The sequence below is a fragment of the Lactuca serriola genome, chromosome 3 (genome assembly GCF_051521515.1).
Source record: "Lactuca serriola cultivar US96UC23 chromosome 3, Lser_US96UC23_V15, whole genome shotgun sequence".
Taxonomy (NCBI): domain Eukaryota; kingdom Viridiplantae; phylum Streptophyta; class Magnoliopsida; order Asterales; family Asteraceae; genus Lactuca; species Lactuca serriola.
In genome coordinates this window covers 61,895,948-61,919,373 of record NC_136410.1, presented here as the reverse complement: position 1 = coordinate 61,919,373, position 23,426 = coordinate 61,895,948, and the positions used below count along the sequence as shown (strand labels likewise).

General features: G+C 36.2%; 2 protein-coding genes across 2 annotated transcripts; both read right to left on the bottom strand.

Moving 5' to 3' along the window:
- Nucleotides 1-3,886: 3,886 nt before the first annotated feature.
- On the bottom strand, nucleotides 3,887-6,279 carry LOC145092439 (translocon-associated protein subunit alpha-like). Its single transcript, XM_079030375.1, has 8 exons — nucleotides 6,082-6,279; nucleotides 5,302-5,475; nucleotides 5,136-5,186; nucleotides 4,946-5,034; nucleotides 4,767-4,844; nucleotides 4,482-4,685; nucleotides 4,346-4,414; nucleotides 3,887-4,115 (listed from the first exon to the last, which is right to left on the bottom strand). The coding sequence occupies exons 1-8, from the start codon at nucleotides 6,149-6,151 to the stop codon at nucleotides 4,065-4,067; spliced, it is 786 nt and encodes a 261-aa protein (XP_078886501.1). The 5' UTR covers nucleotides 6,152-6,279; the 3' UTR covers nucleotides 3,887-4,064.
- Nucleotides 6,280-7,554: 1,275 nt separating this feature from the next.
- XCT (XAP5 family protein) lies at nucleotides 7,555-10,146 on the bottom strand. Its single transcript, XM_079030374.1, has 12 exons — nucleotides 9,847-10,146; nucleotides 9,496-9,561; nucleotides 9,338-9,402; nucleotides 9,135-9,250; nucleotides 8,957-9,035; nucleotides 8,772-8,848; nucleotides 8,605-8,666; nucleotides 8,398-8,529; nucleotides 8,250-8,303; nucleotides 8,078-8,143; nucleotides 7,861-7,935; nucleotides 7,555-7,769 (listed from the first exon to the last, which is right to left on the bottom strand). Exons 1-12 carry the CDS (start codon nucleotides 10,009-10,011, stop codon nucleotides 7,719-7,721), a joined length of 1,008 nt encoding a protein of 335 aa, XP_078886500.1. The 5' UTR covers nucleotides 10,012-10,146; the 3' UTR covers nucleotides 7,555-7,718.
- Nucleotides 10,147-23,426: the final 13,280 nt, after the last annotated feature.

The following is a 23,426-nucleotide window of genomic DNA, read 5'->3' as shown; positions in this document are numbered from 1 at the left end:
AAATATGAAGTATTTGCTATGAAAAACGTGCTATGTGTTTATATATTGTTGTTTATTCGAGATGAGTGTGGAATGGATGTTTTATATAGTTTTTAAATGAGTTAAAATGTATATGTATTTTATATCTACAAATATGTGGGGTAGAACAGGGGTAGATGAGATAGTTGGTGTGTGATAAAAGATGAGTTGGATAATGAGATAAAAGGGTGATATAGATCTTAAGGTGAGGGTGACAGGTGAAAAATGAGTGAAACCTTTACCCAAACGATGGCCCCCATCATTCAGCAGAGTAGGGATGACAACCACGGACTATTCTAGATAGTCTAGTGGAACACTAGCAGGCTTGCAACTTGTATGTGTTGTGAACTTGATGTTCACCGGTGTACTCTAAAAACCCATTGACACGTATTGCGAGAGGAGTCTCAAAAACGATATTGTCAATAAACGAGATAAACTTGTTATTAATCTAGGAGTATGGATTAAGACATAGTGAATTGTCCCTAGTCTGGGAGTATGGATTGGGCACAGTTTTAGATCCGGGACTATGGATTAGATCAGGAGATTAGTTTTAGATCCGGGAGTATGGATCGGATCAAAAGGTTAGTTTTAGATCCGTGAGTAGGGATCAGGTAAAGAGGTAAATTTTGATATGAGAGATTAGATTGTGTCATTGTGAGGATCGACGGGGTGGGATAAGAGTTGTTTTGTATGGTGAAATTGTATAAGTTTGTGAGTTCTAATATATATACTTATATGATATAACATTGTTTGTTGAAAACCTTATATGCTCACCAGGCTCCCAAGCCTGACCCACTCAGTTTTCTTTGTATTACAGGTTATGGCACGAGAGCATAAGTTGGCTGACATAACGAGAGATTTTAGATTACAGGCCAGTAGTTATGAATAACTGTTGTACGGTCTATTCTGTTCTGTTTATACTTTTGGTCTGTATTGAACATAACATCCCGAGATTTTGTTATATAATGAAAATACATTTCTTTAAAGAAATGTTTTGATAAATTCTTATCATATTTTGTTTTGGGAACAAATTCCGCAACTGTTTTTTGTAAAAGATTACTATGATTTTATAAAACAAAGCATAAACAAATTGGTCTTTTCTGGCCGTGAAAATGGGGATGTCACATAACGTGTATGGAAATTATGATTTTCTTGGTGGCTAGGTCTAGGCATCTATATACCCGATGTTGAGATGGGAAACCAAGGAAAACATACGAAGTGGATCATTAGGCAGGTTTATGAGAGGTGATTATGTAAGGATAACAAAGACACCTAAAAACTTGCAAGTGAGTGTATGTGGATTGTTTTTGGAAGAGCTTGTGGCAGGGAGAAATATTTTGGAGAGTTACGGACAAAGTGTGTGAATGGTACTCTTGATGTTTTGTAGCATTCTTTTAGACTTCTTGTTTTTTGTTAAAGTGCATGAGAAACATATTTGAATGTATCGGTGCCACAGAGGTTATTGAATTGAGAGTAGCTTAGTTCCCCACCATTACCACATTTAAAAGCACGTATGTCACTATGAAATTGAGCTTTAAATATGCTTTAAAATGAAGACACTTCGAGGGCACATCATAATCTAAACGTATAGGGTATACCCAAAGATAGTGAGAAAACTAATCAAGAAAAAATAAAATAATACATTATTCCACCGACACTTTTAAGGGAGAAGTCTACACATCAGAATGACTAATTTGGAAATGAAAATGTGTGACGAAATTTGATAAGTAAAAGCCAGTCAAACTTATTTTATTAATTGACATGCATGACATAAATTTGATATTTTTTTGTTCGTAAAAGGATGCAAACTACTAGAAAGTAAACATATATTGAAAAAACTTGATCACTTAGGTGACAAAGGTTATGGTTCAATGGAGCGATGGAGACAAAAGCTAGAGAGATTGCATTGGTGACCGGATAAAGATCATATGTATTGTCACATCGAAGGATAGTTTGACGGGTTTGATAATCTTTCACAGAAAACCCAGATTCATCACATTCAATAGAACATTTTTTATCTCGAGTAAAATGTGTAACATAGATAAGATTTTTTATAATTTGAGGAGTAATGAGGACATTGTAATATGTAACATGCAATAAGGAATGCGATTAGTTAGAGCATAGTCACCCGAGTAATGAGGACATTTGTAAGATTGACCAAAGACTAATGTTGTCTAAGAGATCCAACGAATATAAGATACCACCCAAACCCCTATTGAGTTGATGCATTGGTTGAGAGTTGGAGAATCAATAATTTGAACCACAATTATAAACCCGACCGCCTTTATTAGATATGTCACCATTGTGTCCACGATTATTTTGACCTGAATGTGGTGAGTTAGTGTTAGTAGATCACACATCAGTGCGACACGGTAATATAAGTGGTTATATATTTTGGAATCTCATTCTCTCTACAATGGCTCTTTTGTAGAGACAATCTTGGGCTCCACATATATTTACATGGTATTAGAGTCGGCGTCTCGCACCCCCGTGGCTCAATACATCCATGTTTATCCGCACCGAGCCTCCCTTTCTGAGGGGGAGTCATGTTAGTATATTCCACATCGGCACGACATGGTAATATAAGTGGTTATATATGTTGGAATCTCCCTTCTTTCCACAAGAGATCTTTTGGAGAGACAATCGTGAGCTCTACATATATATACAGTTAGTGGCAATGGCAAGAAAATGGTCAGATGGGTGTTACGAGTTTGGATTTGATTCATCTGTTGTTCTTATTCTTCGAGGAGCATTGAATGCGTTTCCAAGACGGTGAGAAGAGGAGATCGTTGCAAATGAGATTGACTACATAATCAAATTTTGGTGAGAGACCATTAATCATGTAGGTACCAAGTTCTTTTTCGGTAGTGTTGCATCTATATCATCAAGGAGATTAACAATCATGTTGATTCTTGTGCAGTAATCTATGATGGAAGAATTGTTAATAGCTATGTTGCAGAGCTCATTATCAAATTAAATCGTGTTTGCATCTTTGTTGTCTCGTAAAAGAGTTCCAAGGTCGGTTCATATTTGTGATGCAGTGTCTTTCATTTTTAGGATCAATAAAAGAAATGACCGGGATATTAAACATATTATGCTATAAATCCACATCTTTACAATAGTCAATTCTACTCCATTCAACATTGTTTGTCTCAGGACGTGGGGGCATTGACATTCGCTTTTTCAAGATTGTCAAATCATTGTAGTGAGTTTCAAACAACTCACATCATGCATCATAATTCATTCGATCTTAATCAAGAATGAGAGGGATAAAAGATCTTATGTTTGTAATGCTATAAGGTTTCTTAATAGAGTTTGGGGTCGTCATATGATAAAAGAGAGTTATATATCGATAAGAAGGTAAAGACCAGAGCACGAATACGAGAAAGAGGAGATGGTATTTGCCGGCCGCAACTAGGATTAGACAATGAGGAATAAGGGAATCAATTAGCTCTAATACCTTGATATAGAGTAATATTTACCATGAATTCCTCTTTCTAAACATATAAAGAATGCCAAAGAGAGGATCATATTGGGCTAAACATCGGGCATGGGCTTTCTAAATAAAATACATGACAAATATATATGTCCACTAACAAAAACAACTGGATTTCTTGATCAAACCGGCCTAAATACAAGGGCCAAAACTAAGACCGACGTTTCACACTAAACAAATCAATTAAAATAAAAGCACATCAGCGGTACTGAAACTAAATCACATCTATCCGAAGAAAAAAAAAGGAAATAACTTTCTTATTATAAACCCCCATAGAACATCCACTATATAAGAGAAACAATCTCTAATCTGAAAAAATATAAAATCTCATCGGTAGAAGTGATTAATGAACACAAAGAAACCACATTAAAATTTGGCAAAAGTAAAACTGCAATTATATAAAATATTCTAAAAATTAACAAATGTCAGGTATTGCTAGCTAAAACTCCAAGAAAACGAGACTCCGTGCTCATTCTACAAAAGAGTACATTAACATTTGCTCAACACGAATTACAAAATTCTTTCTATTCCCGTAATACCCCTCTCCTCTCTACTTCTTCTTTTTCAATTTGAAAGACTGTGACTGAGTATAAGCAGTTCCCTGTCATCACCATAAACAAGCAAAACTCATGATTAAAAATTTAATGATTTTCTGTTCAATAACATCCTTATTATAGTCTACCAAATGCAACAAAATACCAAAATACTTCCATCTATTTGTGTGTTATATTAGCATCTGTTTTGTGCATTTAACCCAATTACAGATACAAATTCAAGACCCAATTATATGATTTTGGGTGTCATAATTAGCATGAAAAGAAAAATACAAACCTGCAGCCACTCATCCATGGATGCATCAACAGTCTTTGTTCCAACTTCCACCTTCACCCTCTTAGTTTTCTGAACCAAAAAAAAAAAGATTAACTTTCTGTGATTTCCTAATTAAAAAATTAACAGAATTTATTACCTTGGAAAGATTTTGTAGCTGACCACGAACCCATAAGCCAAGGAGGACAAGAAGAGCAAATCCAAGAGAAACAAGAAACACTGTCTCAACACTAACAAGGCCTCCAGCTTCAGTTACTTCAATGGTGCCATTATAGAATGTATTCTGGTATGGAACTTCACCTATCTCATACACTATTGTCCCAACAAGATCAAATGTTCCAGGCTGTAATCATATATCATATATACATAAATAAATTATTAGTTGAAAATTGTTATATCATATAAAAGAGTTAAAATTTTCTACCTGTAAGAACTTGCTGACTGCAAACATATAGGGAAAGGTAGCTTGAACTGAAGAAGGAACAGATGCATTGTTGAAAGTCTGGCAACAATCAACACAAACAAATTAAAGTCATGTCAAATTCTTGTGTAATTAAGGAATAAGGATTAGTCACTGGTTTAGAAGGAAAAGAATTAGATTACCTGTGTAGTAAGATTTTGGACCAACATTTTATGATCAAAAGGAAGATGGACACTAGAATAAACTGCAAGGACCTTGACATTTTGTTCCCCTGTTCATTAACCAATAGGAATTAAGATTTTTAAGAGTTTAAGACCACTTCTTTAACATACAAGTAACATAAGGTGATAAGAGTCAAAACTCAAAAGTTACCCTCGTTTTTCATTCCAATCAAAAGTTCGGTTTCTTGCCCTGCTACTACCACTGTAGAAACAAAGAAATAAAGAAGATGAATCTCAGAAGGTAAAACTGATGACAAGAATTCTGATGCTTAAGAGAAACAAGAAAATTAGGGAGGGTATAAGTGAAGTAGGCTTACATTTGGCAGAGTTTTTAGGGAAAACACAGACTGTTTCAACATCAGGTGATGGACTAAAATTCCCAACACCAAACTCCTGGGTTTCATCACTAACTGCTCCTTCCGCAACAGTTTCGGCAACAAGATCAGCATTAGAATCGGAGTCGGAGTCTGAATCAGACTGTGACCTAGCAACTACAGGGAAAAACCAGATAAAATTAAATGGAGAACAAGGTTCGAAATTACGTTTGGAGATGAACTTTCTACATAATCAAAGAGTATGCGGCTAATGGAATGATTAATTAGAGGCAATCACAATGCAACTCCTGCATAAACAAAATACATAATGGCAGATGAGCTCCGCAAATTAACGAAATGAATCCGATTTAATTTCTCATTCACGACAAACGAGGGTGCATACTTCATTAGCGGAGAAATAGAACAATTCCAATGAACAGAATTTATGAAATAGATACATGCATGCCTAAACCTAAAATCTAAATCATTGTTAATACACGAAAACCATGAAGAGAATTTCAATTACTTTGCCAAATAAAGCAATCAAACAATTTCACCAACTATCATCGAAAAGTCAACTACATTGATGAAGAACTACAGGAACTGAAATTACAAAGCACATTAACAGATCTAAAACACAAATTTTAGAACAATGCAATTAATGATTATAGATACGAATCTAGTAGAAACCACTTTGTTCGAATCAAAATTCGATCTTGATCGGAATCATAAGAAGCACATAAGAAAAGTTGGATGAATCTAGATCTGAGATGAGTTAAGTACCTTGAATGAAGAAAGAAGAGGAGAGAAGAAGAATTAGAGCGAGGATGAAAGAAACCCTAATCTTTGTCATGATCGAATGCTTGAGAAAGATATCGAATTTGACAATCGGAAATGGCAAGAGATTCAACAACGATGATATCGAGCTCCTGATGTTTATATAAGCGTGAAAGTTTGGACCTTTGGATGTAAACGGAAATGAAGAAAATTACAAAATAACATGTAAATTAATGCGATCTTGAAAAACTATTAATAAGCATAAATAATGAACGTAAGTATGGTCAATATAAAAAGGTAAATCACCACAACAAGATGCTATTTCAAAGATACTAAAATATGAAGATAATGATAATAATTAATAAACAAATATAGTTTAGATTAGTTTCTTATGAATTAATCTAACTCAGTTAGATTATGCATGTTTTTCTTTAAATAATATAAATATTAAAAATAAAAAAGAATTTAATATCGTAAAAGAGGTCAAAGTAATTGATGTTTTATTAGAGCCGAAAACAAATACTTATCCAACATTTTGGGTCTTTGAAACTTTCGAAGAAAAGCAAGGAATGCAGTTTTATTTGACAAGATTGTTTCACACTTTGTGTTTTGTTATTTAATTGAAAATAACAAAAGCATTGCACTGAAAGTTAACTGAGCTGGTTGATTATATGATTGTATTATTGTTATTTCTGCTTTGTAATATGTTTCATATATTAACATCTTAATAATTTAATAAAATCTCTATCATTCCAATAGAAACATATTAATCCAATAGTAATTATAAAAAAAAAAAAACAAAAAAAACAATGAATATGTACTTGGAAAGTTACTTATTTCCCTCGTGGTAATTAAGGTGTAGATGAAACATTGTCATTTACGCAATCTAAACAGTTAATGCAAACTTGTACGAATTCATATAAATATAAATAATGTTCCCACAAATATATACCATATATTTTTCTTTTTAAGTCTCCTCATATCACTTCTTTTAACATGAAAGCTCATACTTTAAACCCATTAAAGCCGACACAGGTTACAATCACAAAGACACAAATGATATTGATATCATGACAAGAAACATTTAGTTGTCCACAGACACAAATTACAATCACAATGACATAAATGTCACATTATTAGTACACTTTTTTCTTCTCAAGATTGCTACTCTTGACACATTTTTCATCTTCAAGACATCATGTCGTTATCACATTATGGTATTCACCATAACAAATTCTTGGTCTTAGTTTTTTTTTTTTTTTTGTACTTTTTGGTCACTTGGAAATGATGTTATGGCATGGTTGTGGGCATGTTACATGTACCATATATTTTAATAAATAAATAAAGAAATATAATTGATAAATTGATAGAATGACCAAGAATGAATCACCCAAGTGTTGCTTGTGCATAATAAGAAACCAAAATATTAAAGAAAATAACAGAAATGATAATCTATAAAAATAAAAGGACACCCTCATCAATAATAAATTCTACCATATGTAAAAACTTTATGTTCCCACATTCTAATAATAGTATAAATAAGAGCAACCAAATTTCCTTAAAACACAAATAGTACAAAATTCAAAAGTAAATGGGAAATTAGGAACAAATAACATACAAAAACATTTTCTTCTTTTCATTAATTAGTCACCATGGATAGTATACCTCTCCCACTTCTTTGTTGGGTCATATATCTGCAATTTTTCACCACATATTCATAAGAAAACAATAATCATAATAAAAATATAAAATAATAATAATAATGAGGGGGGGGGGGGGGGGTACCTCCCATCTTGAAGCAGGAAATATGTGCTTGTTCTTCTCATACCAATGCCTCTCAACAACTTTACCAGCATGCGACTATCAATCAAACAAGGCCAATATATGTAAAACTTACCATATATTAATACCAATACTAAATTGTTTTTTCTATAAATAAAATTTCAATAAAATGGATTTTGGCTATATTATAAACCTAGATAATCAAATTAAACATTATTACCTCATCTTTCTCTATGGTTGCATCAGCTATCGTTCTCACATCTTCATGCACATCAAAGTGGAAAAGCTGTACATATAAAAAAGGGAAAAAAAGTAAAAACATTAATTGTTTTAAGTAGTGCAAAACTTAATACTAAAATAAAAAAATTTTAAAAAAAATAAAAAAAAAATACCGGCCCACTTTTTCCCCTAGCTTTGTTCACAATCAGCTCATAGAAACTGTGTTGCTGAAAACAGACGACAGTTATTTATTAGTATTATCTTAAATTTATTAATTTGGATTAAAATATTTAAAACGATAAAAGTTGCATTATTACATACATGTGGAATAATGAGATCCTCTTTCACATATAAAAGATTTTCAACCGAAGTTGTGCGTATTTCTCTAAATTCAGGTGCAAGTTGTTGCTGAACAGCCCGTAAAAACTCGCCAATTGTATCCCCTTTTCTAACCTACAAAAACAGCAATGACAGGGGTAAAATGGTAATTTTGCGATAATATAAGGAACATAAGAAATTAAGAATTACCTGCATGACTCTTCGATGTCCTGCACCATCCCAGTAACTGTATGTGATTTCAAGAGCCTCATCTGTAATGTAATTAACATATAATTTAGAGCTTAGAACTTAGAAGACATAATTTTACTTTTTATATTAATGAAATATAAGATAAAGTTTTTATAATATTAAATTACTTTTAATCTGTTCTTGCTCACGTAGCCATTGTTTTCTAAGCCTTTCACGTTCAGCTTGCTCCTCTGCCTCCCTCTCACTGAAGGAGTATGCTTCACACCATGATGGTGACAATTAATCAGCAAAAAATAAATAATAAATAATTTTTTTAAATGTCTTTACTTTTACTATTTGAGAGATTTCAAACCTGTCAGGCAAAAAGCTAGTTTCTACTGTTGGATCTTTACCAAATCCTCTGCGACCAAACGTATTTGATTCTTGATTTTCTGTATACTCATAAGAACATTAATTTAAGTTAATGAGTATAAAAAAGAGAAGGATTTGATTGAGTGAACTTAAATAGATGAAAAGTAAACTACACTTACTTTCCTCTCCATCTTCTTCTTCTTCTTCCCCGTTTTCAATATCTTCAGAAAAAGATAGCTTTGGGTTAGCTTTGATTTTCCTCTTTTTTTGTTTTTGTAATTGAAGCTCTTCTTCCCTAAAAGAGTACATAATTAGCAATTGAGAATGAATATTAAATGTAAAGATGAAAATAGGTAGATGTTAATGACTTAATGTTACTCACTCTTGTTGTAGCTTTTGAAGTTTCTCTTTTTCTTCTTCTTCGATCTTGACTCGAATGTTAACCCTCTGTATACAAGTATAGTCAAGTGAAATTCAAAGTTGTTTTTGTAAGTAATAAGTAGAGTGAAAGGAGAAAGAGTGTTTGAATCAGTGACTAACCTTTTCAACATATTGCTCCCTTGTGACAAGCCCAACTGTTTCCTTCTTGAAGGCAGTCTCAAGAATCTGATCAGATTTATAATGTCAACTTAATGAAAAGTAACCCCCAAAACACTCAAGAATCGATCGTTGACACTGATAAAGTGATAATGGGACCTTTGTACATTACAGAACCTCCCGTAATTGACCAATAACAGTAAAATCATGAAAGTCAAAGTTACAGGATTATGCTAGCCTTAGCTTGGGCAAATTGCAATCCATAAAATTAGGGCACAGAAATCAGTATTGATATACAATCAATTGATTGCAAGAGGCACATGTATATGCATAGATATGAATAACAAAACTTACTTCGGAGGTTCCGGAGCCGAATTGAAGAAGACCGGATTGGCCTTTTGCGTTCTTACTTTTGAGTTCTTGGATCTTTTTCCTTTCTGCCTCTCGTTGTTTCTCCAGCCTTCGGATCCTTACAGCGTCTTGGGCGGTGCCCACGTACCCGTCCCCCATTCCCGACATCTTTTCGTCTGGGTTTCAGTCCGTCTCCGCCGCTCCCCCTTGTGTTCGTGAATGGTGCTCGCTAGAAAATCGAGGATCGTGACGGAAGCGAGGGTTTGTGATTTTGAGGATTAAAATGATCCGGTGGGTTTACGACAATAAAAATGAGGGAGTTTTCAATTAAAATGGTGTTACAGTTTTAAAAATATATATTTGTAGATTTAAAATTGAGATATTAATATTCTCCTACTTTTTGTTTATATATATCCTTCTACCCAATTAAACTGTGATATATGTAACATATAATGCACATTTAATAAAATTAAATGATATTTTAGGATATTAATATGACACATGTCATCATTTAAATTGGTAGGAAGATTGGTAGGAACAAAAGATAGGAGAATATTTAAATTCTCTTTAAAATTTTATATTTTCTTTGAAAACTTTAAACTATTATTCAACTTTTAGTGTTTAATCAATAGGAGTGATGTTATGGACACTTCATCCTAACTTAATTAATCTTAGGCCAGAGAGAATGATAACACTCTTAGGTTAAGAGGAGTGGACTCGCCATACACCATCGCTACGGCTCGTTATGGAGACAGAACACCGCCCCCTAGCACTCGCTAGGGGACTCGCCAAGGAGAAGACGCTACGGAGGTAGCAAAAGGAAAGAGAAGCGGGAGCTTGGCTATGATTGGAGAAAGACGCTGGTGTAGAGCTGATATCGGTAGAGAGGGTGTGACGTGATTTTGGACTGGTTCGTTTGTATAGCATGATTTATGCCCTAATCAATTCTTCTACTAATCAAAGATTGGTAATCCATCGAAAACTGACAACGAACAATTCTGCAATTAAGGTAATTTTTTCCATATCATCGATTTAGTTGATGTTGTTTGTGTTGGATTAGTATCTAAGTCCATAACTATTTTGGTATGTACTTGACCCGATTATGAGCATGATCCTTTTGGGTTGCCTTCACCATAGCAACTTGTAGGATGAATTAAGGAGAGAAATGTTTAATTATGATTTATTAATATATTATGAGAATAATATATTAAAAGAGAAATCATATTGTTTAATTAATATTAGTCAAGAATTAATAAAGAATTAAGTTTGTGGCTAAAAGAGATTAATTAAACTTAGGGGACTGGAATTGTAATTATAAGATAATTGCAATTGGGCTATGGATCACCTTGGAATAATAGGTTTGACGAATTCTATGGGGAAGCCCATTAGAAAATCGTCCAAGGCATGTTCCAGAAGGGGTCCATGGACTGCTTAGGGCCTAAGCAGTCAAATTAGGGTTTCCTTGTTAGATAACCCTAATTGCCTACCTATTTAAGGAGCCCCTAAGTCCCAAAAACGTGGTGAATGATTCCTTAGGGTTTCTAGATGAATTTTGGTGCCTCCTATCTCTTTCTTCTTCATTCTTATTGTTTATGGTGTTTGTGACTCCATTAGAGGTGCAACACTTGAGGCACTAAGCTTTCTTAAACCAATTACAAGAAGGAATAGATTGTTATTGCCACATAACAATCAAAGGTAAGATCTAAACCCTATTATTATGTTAATTCGATTACATGTATGCTAGATCTAGGGTTTATGGCTTTGGATTATCAATTGCATGTTCATTAGACAAACTAGATCCAAAGCTATTAGGGTTTGCATGTACACCATATGAATGATGTTTTGCTCAAAACCCATCAGTTTGGTTGTAATTCATTAGTTTTTGTGAATCATAGTTTGTTTTCTGCACAATTTAACCTCTTGATCTTGACTTCTTCCACCTCTTGAACAGAGGATGTAAGTAATTTGTAGCCGGTTTGTTTTCTGCAAGGTTTAACCACTCGAGGGTGTTTGAAAGTCGTGGCCTATTTATCTTATTCTCTTTTTTTGTTGCTCATCAGTATACGGGCTTTTAGAGGAGTTGTCAGCCATAAAAACATTCAGAGATGTTGGACACACTACCTGCTCAATGAAATGCCACAGTTAGTCTTCAGACACAAATACAAAATCATAGTTAGTATATCGAGTTTGTAACGTAAACATGGTTGCAAGAGGGCTTCCTTTGGGTACCCTCCTTCTCTCCCAATTGGAGATCGATATTGTAACTAGTTATTTCCCATGTTTATGACTTTATCTTTTGTTAGGGTGCTTCTGAAATGACGATTTGGTTTGATAGTTTGTAAAACAATGGCTACGTTATAGTATGTTTTAAACAATACATATGCCATGGTCCAAGCTAGTTTTTTTTTATTTCTTTGAGGAAGGGTATTGTAGTAGCATAAAGGCAAAAAAATTATCAATTGATGTTCATGATAATCTTGGTCAGCTTGCTCTTAGTTTGGGGATTTGGGAATATTGAGAATATAAAGTCTGGAGTATATTGTAAAATCATTGGTCATGGTAGAGCTAACTGTACTTTGTATAATCAAAATTAAAAATTGAACATTTATAAACATAAAAGGTGAGTGTTTTCAAAGATGTTGGTTATATTATGGATGAATGGATGCATGCATATAAAGAGGCAATCGACATTAGAGCTTATTTGTTGTAACATCCCAAAAATACTAGCCAAAAATTTCGTTTTTTTAAAACCATTTAACAAACATAGTATTATCTGTTGGAATAGTGTCTAAGGCTGCAACTATATTAGACAAGTATTTGACCCGGTTGTGCATGGTCCTTTTGGGTTGCCTTCACCATAGTAACTTGATAGGATGATTTATTAAGAGAGAATAAATATTATTAATATATTATGAGATCGAATAATATAAAGAATAATAATATTGTTATTTGATTAATATAAGTCATAAATTAATTAGTATTAATTTGGTGACTTAAAGAGATTAATTAAACAAGAGGGTATAAACTGTCAATTGTTTGATAGTTAAACTTTAGACTATAAATCCATATTGGATAGGGGTTGGACGAATTCTAGAAGCTAGGGATAGCTTAAAATCGTCCAAGGCTATCTAAGGAATGGATTTGGATTGCTTTAAGAGAAGATTATCCAACTAGGGTTTAAGCTGGAACCCTTAAGGAGTCTACAAGTATAAATAGACCCTATGCCCAAATCATCCTCCTTGCTATTTGGTGTTTGTAAGCCATTAGAGGAGTGACAATTGTGACTCTAGAGCTCCAAGACAAAAAGATCAAACAAGAGATTCAAAGGTATGATTCTAGATCTGATTTAGTATTGTTCTTACACTTAATTAGTCATTAGAAGTCTTGTATTCAAAGCATGTTTAATTAGAAAGCCTAGATCCAAGCATTAGGGTTTTGCATGCGCACATAGGAAAGTTCTTATGGCTAAAATCCATCAGTGGTATCAGAGCCTAGCTTGGTTTCTATTAAATTGTTGCTTATTTGTTTGAAACTTAACTGCAAAATTCAATTTTTGTGTTTCTGAGTCATGGACTCGGCGAGTTGGCCTGACTCGGTGAGTCCCTTGGTGCACTCGGCGAGTCCAAGCGTCAGGAATGGCCAGATTCGGGATTTCTTCATGATTATCTTATGGAAACTTACCTTAATCATATTAGATCAACCCTAATCCGATTTTTTGATATATATGAATATAATCTTGATCTAATTAAAGATATTTATCAAATAATAAAATATTTAATTTCCTTATATGATAATTAATTAATTATTTTGATTAATTTGGTAATTATCTTGCATGAAATCTTGAATAAATCAAATATAGATAATTAGGAAATTAATTGTTAATTGAAATTATTTGTTATTTGATCCTCCATGTTTTAAATGTTTAAAATTTGTCCTCAAGTTTTGAAATTTATATTTTGTGATTAAAAGTTTTAATTTAGACAATTTAAATTTCAAACCCTAGATTTTAAAAAGGTTTAAAATACAATCCTATACTAATATAATATTACAAGAATAATATATATATATATATATATATATATATATATATATATATATATATATATATATATATATATATATATATATATATAAAACTAAATATGCTAGTCTTACCGTTAGGAGGCCTCATTCACGAAGTCGATCTATAAGGTGGGTATAAGGTTGCGGCCTATAAAATGGCGCTTAATTGGTGTACACTCACACCCACCGCTTGCTTGATCGGTGGAGCGTCGTTAGCCGAACGAGTAGGATTGGGCAACCTCATCCTCTCATTAAAAGTATAATAAGAAATATAAAGTAACTACATATTTTTTTAAAAATTCCCAATCTTAGTTACTTTAGGAAAAGTGAATTGACGCAATCTCATGAAATTACACTTTGCACCCTTGCTAAGAAGTTAGTGGAGCGTGTGTGGTTTACCGGCACACTAATTGGTTCTAAGCAAAGGTGGCAAAGGGTGATTCATTGTTTATCATAGTTCGATGGAGCGTGTGTGGTTTACCGGCACATCGAATAGGTGATCGTTGCAATGAAGGCACCATGTGAATTTGCATGGTAATTCACACCCGTTTTGTGATCCTCGGTGTCCCAGTCACAAACTAGAGGGGCATATCGAGATTTAAACATGCCATTGAACAATTTCAATGAATCTCATCCGAACCTAGGAATTCTCAATACATTTAGGACTTATAGTTAGTTTTTTTTTATGGTGGAGAATTAGTGAATCGTCATTCACTTACCTTCAATTTATTTGCATGTTAGATTACGGCATCCCTTTTCTAAATATGTAAATATTGTTGTTGGATCCTAGCCCTAATTTTTCTCATTGGGTGATAATTAGGGATTCATATTCTAATCTATCTTTGTCCTTTTAATTGTAGATGTCGAACGCAAACAACGTTGCTGCTAGTTCCTTCACATTGATGAGCCTTTGCCAAAAGGTCACCTTCGATGGAACGAACTTTAGCGAGTGGATAAGATACATTCGCACCATTGCTTGCTATGAGGATAAGGAGTATGTCCTCGATGAGAAGCTCGAGAAAATCAACCCTGAAATCGCTACTCTGGCTGAGATAACCGCTTTTGAAACTCATGAGCGCGATGCAATGAAGGTACATTGCATCATGATAGCCACCATGAACTCCGAATTCCAAAAGTCCTATGAGGACATGTACCCGTACGAGATGCATCAAGACTTATTGGAGAGATACCACCAGAACGCGAGACAAGAGCGTTATGAGATTTTCACTAACATGATTTCCGCTAAGATGGGTCATAGAGAATCTCTTACCGTGCACCTGCAAAAGATGCAAAGGTATGTCGACCGCCTTCGCAAGTTAAATGTTGACTTTGGGGAAGACTTGGCGATCGACATGGTGCTTCACTCTTTGCCTCCGATGTACAATCAATTTAGGATGACCTACCACATGAACAAATAAGAGGTCACCCTAAGAAAACTCCAAGGTCTCTTGAGGGTCGCTGAGAGCAACTTCAAAGACAAGTCTGTTGCACCAACTCCTAATCCACCTGCTGCTCCTGTCTTGGCTATTGGTCAAGGAAAGGGAAAGAAGAGGAAGGCTTCGTCTAAGAACTATCGCAAGCTTAAAGCCCGAGATGGTGCCTCTTCTAGTGGGACCAAAGTCGATCCTGCTAAGCCCTGCCCTAACCCTAAGGAGACAGAGTGTCACCACTGCCATAAGATAGGACATTGGAAGAGAAGCTGCCCAGAGTACATGCAAGCCATCAAGGAAGGAAAGATCAAGCCGTCTTTCGCAGGTATATACACAATTAAATCTAACGATTCTAATCATGCTATTTCTTGGGTTCTTGACACCGGTTGTGGTTATCACATTTGTTCTAATGTGCAGGGACTAAGAAGAAGTAGGGATGTGGAGCAAGGAAGGATCAATCTAATCATGGGGAACAGAAGATCGTCGCCTGTGACCAAGATTGGAGTGTATTCTTTAGTGCTTAGGAATAATTTATGTTTAGATTTGAACAATTATTGCTATTCTCCAGAAATGGCTAGAAACATCATTTCATTTCATGGTTTATATAGACAAGGTTTTAGATTTTCTTTTAATAATGAGAATGGTTCTATTTTGGCTTATGTAAATGGTGTCTTTTATTTTGAAGCTATACCATGTAATGGAATTTATGAAACTGTTATGATTGTTGATAACTTAGGAAATGATGTTTTGAACATAGATTCTTCCAATAGTATGGATAGAGCATCCTTGTGGCATTGTCGTCTTGGACATGTCAACAAGAAATGCATAGCCCAACTCCAAAAGGATGGAGTGTTGGAGTCATTCGACCTTAAGGAAGATGACACGTGCGAGTCTTGTTTGCTTGGAAAGATGACTAAATCACCCTTCACGAGTATATGCGAGAGGGGTGAGGGTTTATTGGACCTAATACATACCGATGTACGTGGACCGTTTAGATCAACCACGAAGGATGGGAACTGCTTCTACGTGACTTTTACCGATGATTATAGTAGATATGGGTATATCTATTTAATCAAGCAAAAGTTAGAAATATTTGAAAAGTTCAAAGAGTTCAAGAATGAAATGGAGAATCAATTGGGCAGGAAAATCAAGATGCTTCGATCCGATCGAGGAGGAGAGTACCTAAGTCTTGAATTCCACGATTATCTCAAGGAGTGTGGAATAGTTTCATAATTGACGCCACCTAGGACACCACAATTGAATGGTGTGGCAGAAAGGCGTAATCGAACCTTATTGGATATGGTTCGCTCTATGATGAGTCGTGCTTCACTATCAATCTCTTTTTGGGGGTATGACTTGGAGACTGCCGCCCATATCCTTAACCGAGTCCCTACTAAGAAGGTTGCCAAAACACCTCATGAAATGTGGACAGGGAAAGCTCCCTCGTTGGCACATATCAAGGTTTGGGGTTGCGAGGCTTTCGTAAGACGAGATACTCACGACAAGCTCGAACCTCGAAGTGAGCGATGTATTTTCATCGGCTACCCGCAGAAATCCATTAGATATCTCTTCTATAGACCGAAGGACAATGTTGTCTTTGTTGCAAGGAGAGGAGTTTTCCGAGAGCGAGAACTCATAGACCAAGGAGACAGTGGGAGGCAAATCGAGCTTGAAGAGATTCAAGAGTCGATAGATAAAGGAACCTCTACCGCTGGCACTCAACCCGAGGAGGAAACTCCGGTTGAACCGATTGACGAGTCATTACCTCTTAGACGTTCCGATAGAGTTAGAGTTCAACCCCAGTTTTATGGTTTTCATATTACTACCGAAGGGGACACGTATATTAGTGACGGTACACTAATAAACCTTGATGAAGCTAATAGCTATAAGGAAGCCATGGCAGGCTCGGAGTCTGCGAAATGGAAAGAGGCAATGGATAGCGAGATCCAATCCATGTATGATAACCAAGTTTGGAATTTGGTTGATAATGTGCCCGGACGTAAGACCGTTGGGTGCAAATGGATCTTCAAGAAAAAGACCGACGTGGATGGAAACGTACACACATATAAAGCGCGATTAGTTGCGAAGGGCTTTACTCAAACTCCCGGAGTCGACTATGATGAGACCTTCTCACCAGTTGCGAAGATAAAATCTATTAGAGTGATGCTAGCGATTGCCGCATTTCATGATTATGAGATTTGGCAAATGGATGTCAAGACCGCTTTCCTTAAAGGGAAGTTGGCTGAGGATGTTTACATGGCTCAGCCAGAGGGGTTTGTGGATCTGAAGCATCCGAATAGAGTGTGTAAGCTTGAGAAGTCCATTTAAGGACTTAAGCAAGCGTCTCGCAGATGGAATCTTTGCTTCGATGAGAAAGTCAAAGAGTTTGGATTTGTACGAAGCGAAGATGAATCATGTGTATATGTCAAAGCCAGTGGGAGTATAGTTAGCTTCCTCATTCTATATGTCGATGACATATTACTCATAGGAAACGACATCTCGACTCTGCAGGAAGTTAAGTCCTGGCTCGGGAAGTGCTTCGCTATGAAGGACCTCGGAGAGGCTTCTTATATTTTAGGAATAAGGATAGTAAGAGAAAGAAGTAAGAGACTAATATGACTTAGTCAGAACACTTACTTAGAGAAGGTACTAAAACGTTTTAGTATGGAAAACTCAAAGAAGGGAGAATTACCGATACAAAGTAATGCCAAGTTGAGTAAGACTCAAAGTCTGAGTACCGAAACTGAAATAGCATAAATGAGCCGAGTACCATACGCTTCCGCAGTTGGCTCAATCATGTACGCTATGACTTGTACTCGCCCTGATGTAGCCTTTGCTTTGAGCATGGTTAGCAGATATCAAGGGAATCCGGGCAGAGCCCATTGAATTGCGGTGAAGAATATCCTTAAGTACCTTCGGAGGCCGAAGGAATGGTTCTTAGTCCTCGGAGGGAGTGATGACTTGAAGGTGCGGGGGTATAGTGACGCCAGCTTTCAGACCGACAGGGACAATTACCGTTCGCAGTCAGGCTGGGTCTTTACCCTGAATGGAGGAGCAGTAACATGGAAGAGTTCCAAGCAGGAAACCGTAGCTGATTCAACGTGTGAATCAGAGTACATTGCAGCGAGCGAAGCGTCGAAAGAGGCAATATGGCTGAAGAACTTCATCGGTGATCTTGGAGAAGTACCTGCCATAAAGGAGCCCATGAAGATTTTCTGTGATAATGAAGGAGCGGTTGCCTTGACCAAGAAACCGAGGGATCATGGTAGATCACGACATATCGACAGAAAATATCATTTTATTAGACATCGTGTAGAAGAAGGACAACTCGTTGTGAAGAGGATATCATCAGAAAATAACCCAGCAGATCCGCTTACGAAGGGACTGAGTAGGGTTAAGCACTTGCAGCATGCTAGGAGTATTGGGCTGAAGGATGATATTAGCATAGATTAGATAGATAGTATTAGAAACGTGTAATAGATAAATGTAATTAACATTTGATGATTAAATAAAGGAGTTTTATTTATGAGTAATGTTACTATCTTATGTTAATTGTTTAACTATTGTTTCACTTTGCATGTTTTGACTTCCAGAATAATTGAATTTATTAAGAATAATCGAATTATTCAAATTGTCCACAACCGTTCATATGTTGGAAGTAGATATGAATGAAGATTGTCGTGAATTGGTGTGTAGATTGTCTAAATGTTGTTAGACATAGCAAAGGGTTGCTGCAACATTCATGAGTGCTTATGAACTGGTTTTGAGCATTGGAACAAACCCGCGCTTGCTGGAATCACCTTATGGAATATGATATAAAAGGGTGATCGCAAGACGATAATATCATATAGTCTTAAAACCTAGATATATGGTTTGTTATTTATTAATTGATTGTACATTGATAATGCGAAAATGCATCAGTAACTCGGTGTTATAAAACGCATTGTTGTGTATAGTTGATTAATGAATAAGTAAATGCATATAAGTCGAATTTTATCTGTAACTTTTATCCTAAGAAGGTAAAAGCGATATCTCGGCCGCTCGATGATTTGATTTGACTTATGTGTCGGGCCCAGTCAGAACTGAATTGATGTGTTCGATTAAGTTCTATGTCGAATAAATCAGAGATCGAGAAACCTAAATGCTTGACTAATCATTCCATAGAATTGTCAGCATGATATCTAACAGAGGACTGTACGATCCCTTATCTAAAGGACAAGATTGATTAGATCAGAGTTTGACAGCGTCTTTGAGAGCTACGATTGCAAATCGAATTGTACTTGTGCATATAGTTACTATACTTATCCAAGTGGGAGACTGTTGGAATAGTGTCTAAGGTTGCAACTATATTAGACAAGTATTTGACCCGGTTGTGCATGGTCCTTTTGGGTTGCCTTCACCATAGCAACTTGATAGGATGATTTATTAAGAGAGAATAAATATTATTAATATATTATGAGAATAATATAAAGAATAATAATATTGTTATTTGATTAATATAAGTCATAAATTAATTAGTATTAATTTGGTGACTTAAAGAGATTAATTAAATAAGAGGGTATAAACTGTCAATTGTTTGATAGTTAAACTTTAGACTGTAAATCCATATTGGATAGGGGTTGGACGAATTCTAGAAGCTAGGGATAGCTTAAAATCGTCCAAGGCTATCTAAGGAATGGATTTGGATTGCTTTAAGAGAAGATTATCCAACTAGGGTTTAAGCTGTAACCCTTAAGGAGTCTACAAGTATAAATAGACCCTATGGCAAAAGGAAATCGGCACTTCATCTAAAGTAGAGAACCCCTGGCCGAATTCCCTTCCTCTCTCCCAAATCATCCTCCTTGCTATTTGGTGTTTGTAAGCCATTAGAGGAGTGACAATTGTGACTCTAGAGCTCCAAGACAAAAAGATCAAATAAGAGATTCAAAGGTATGATTCTAGATCTGATTTAGTATTGTTCTTACACATAATTAGTCATTAGAAGTCTTGGATTCAAAGCATGTTTAATTAGAAAGCCTAGATCCAAGCATTAGGGTTTTGCATGCGCACATAGGAAAGTTCTTATGGCTAAAACCCATCATTATCACCATAAAATAAAATCATCAAACATGTATCTCAAAATCTCATAAAAATCTGTCAACAATAACTGTCTCGTATAAAATATCAGAGTAAGCTCTCAGGCTAATAAAACTGTGGTATGTGTCATGCCATTAACTCAAGCCCTTCCCTTTACTAGCCGAAGTACCTGAAACCAAAACTGAAAACTGTAAGCACGAAGCTTAGTGAGCTCCCCCAGAATACCACATCCCATACAAGCACATATAATAGATAACATAACTCTGGGACTACTCCCAATTGCATCGGGACGAATCTCGGCATCGGACTCCTGTCCGGCATCGGGCTCACCCCGGCATCCGGCCGCACCGGGCATCGGGCTCACCCCGGCATCGGGCTTACCCCGGCACATACATAACATAATCACATAATCTGCATCGGGCTTGCCCCGACATCAGACCAAAGCCCGAAACAAGTAACATATAACACAAAACTAGCATACATCGGGCTTGCCCCGAAATACATAATACATGGCATAACGACTAACATACATCGGGCTTACCCCGAAACAATTAACACAATTCATAAAACATAATCACATATACTGCATCGGGCTTGCCCGACATCAGACCCGAGTTTGGGACACATAACACATAACACATATACATGCATGAATCACAAAGATATTAAGCATACTTAACTACTTCTCGGGACCCCCCTGGCATCGTTCCGAAGTCCGGAAACATATAAACTGCATGGGGCTAACCCCGACATCGGGCTCACCCCAGCATACTCTACTACATAAATGGGTCGGCATTAGTGCCTTAGACCCGTTCCTACTAGAGGAAAAACTCACCTCGTATAACTGACTGCTGTAACTATTGGTGAGAGATCTCTGTCTGCTGCTCCGGCAACTCTCAGGCTATAAATTTCCATAAAGGTACTTAGTCAAAAACTGATAATTACTCTTAGGGTAAAATGACCATTTTACCCCTGGCTAAAGTCAACATCCTAGTCAAAGTCAATTTCCAGTTGAATCGACTCGCCGAGTTGGTCCACCAACTCGTCGAGTCCCTATTCTTTCATCTGACCCCAACCCCGACTTTACTCATCGAGTCTAGCAAGAACTCGACAAGTTCTCTTTCAATCAACATCGGCACAATCTTCAATTGACTCGCCGAGTCGGTCCTTGAACTCGGCGAGTTCATCTTCATCATATGAGTGTGTCTAGTCTGTGACACGCTGAGTTGTATGAACAACTCGTCGAGTCCGTCTTCATGGGTTGGGAGATTTCCTTGGACTCGCTGAGTGTGTTCATCCACTCGTCGGGTCTCATGGTTTCCAGGTCCATAACTACGTTTATTTTGTTGAGTCCTTCCTCTTGACTCATATGGATATTGCTTGGACTTAACTAGATCCCTTCGAATCAGATGGGGAACCAAACCCCCGACTCTCCGAGTCCCCAAAACGACTCGTCGAGTCGACTAATTTTCATGCCCATAACTCGAATTATGTTGCTGCTAATCTCATCTAAAGGGTAGATCTGGGCTCCTATGGTCGGTATAACACGTAAAGTCATGAACTTTACGTCCATGCATGGGACTTTAAGCTCAAAAAGACCCAAAAATGAGGTCTACAAGATGCATGGGGCTACCATGGCCATAAAGCTTGCATCTTTATGCAATGTACTCCTCCCTAGAACCTAGATCCGAGATATGAACCGCTTGGGATGTCCTAACATCAAGGACCAAGGTTTTTGAGCCAAAACCCTCTTAATATGGGGACAAATACATCTAAGAGAAAGAAGACCAAGTTGTAAGCTTGATTACCAGAAAAGATGGCAAATAGGGTGTATTTCCTGGATCTACTCCTTCTCCCTTGAGTCTTTTATCTTCCACTTCTTCCACTAGCTTCAAGATACACCAAAAAACACTCAAAACAACGAAGAAAGCTCAAGTTCACTTATGGAGGATTAGGGTTTCGGGTGTAATGCTCTGGAGGTGATGGAGGCTGGGGTGGAAGCCTCATAAGATGTTTAAATAGAGTGCAAACGCTCCAATTTAGGGTTTCACTCAGACAGCTCCTACTCGCCGAGTCGGTCTTCCGACTCGTCAAGTAGGTCACTTAATCCCCCGACCCGGAGTCGATCCTACTCGACGAGTTGGGCCTTCAACTCGTCGAGTCTAAAAGTAAATATGAAGTTGCTTGAATCTAAATGCGTACCTAAGACCGGGTGTTATATTTGTGGGCGTGGTTTTGTACCCCATTTTAACTTATTTGAAACCAAGGTTATGTACCACATTAGAGCATATTTTTTATCCTTAGAAGCACCATGGTTTTGTACCCCATTTTGACTTGAATTTAAAAAAAATATACAATTTATGTGTTAGATGTTCAATTTTTGCAACACGATTGATGTTTTCCTTTGATTGTGAAACAGGACTTTAAGCTCCCCTCAAGACCATGATGGAGCAACCTTCCAGATGAGACTCTCTTGTAGTCGAGCCATCGATTTGTTCTACCAAATTACTGTTTTGACCTTGTATCGATTTATATTATATTAATTGTTTGTGGTTTAGAAAAAACAAAATTTGTTTAATATTTGTATATACCAAAAATGTTTGTGTATTTAAATAAACTAATTGAATTAAGTTTAAAAAAGAAAAAGAAATAAAATAAAATGTTAGGACCGTTACCACTCTCTATCAAATACTAAGATTAAGTGTTAATGGAGAAAACTGATGTGACAATCAAATAGCTGAGGTGATAATGTGTTAAGAGTGTTATCATTCCCTTTAGCCTTAGCACGTTGTCACGTAAGGGTTTTTTTTTTTTTTTTCTAAATTTTTTTATGCCACGTAATCTTATCATGTCTAGCACAAAAAGGTAGGGAGTGACAGCATGTCAATTTAATAGGTTTTATTTTAAAAAGGAAAAAAATAACATAAACAATCATAACACTCATTTTCACTTTCTCTCCTCTCTCCTCTCTCCTCTCGCTACCAGCTTAGCAACTTGCTTAACACATTTTAGGGG

What these genes read in the sequence shown, in the direction of transcription:
- LOC145092439 (XM_079030375.1), bottom strand. Translation starts at nt 6,151, where the DNA reads ATGACAAAGATTAGGGTTTCTTTCATCCTCGCTCTAATTCTTCTTCTC. An exon ending in CCCTAAAAACTCTGCCAAAT is followed by an intron (nt 5,187 to 5,301) that starts GTAAGCCTACTT and finishes TTGTTTCTACAG; the next exon opens with TGGTAGTAGCAGGGCAAGAA. An exon ending in GATTGGAATGAAAAACGAGG is followed by an intron (nt 5,035 to 5,135) that starts GTAACTTTTGAG and finishes GTTAATGAACAG; the next exon opens with GGGAACAAAATGTCAAGGTC.
- XCT (XM_079030374.1), bottom strand. Translation starts at nt 10,011, where the DNA reads ATGTCGGGAATGGGGGACGGGTACGTGGGCACCGCCCAAGACGCTGTA. An exon ending in CTTCAAAAGCTACAACAAGA is followed by an intron (nt 9,251 to 9,337) that starts GTGAGTAACATT and finishes GTACTCTTTTAG; the next exon opens with GGAAGAAGAGCTTCAATTAC. An exon ending in AGAAGAAGATGGAGAGGAAA is followed by an intron (nt 9,036 to 9,134) that starts GTAAGTGTAGTT and finishes ATGAGTATACAG; the next exon opens with AAAATCAAGAATCAAATACG.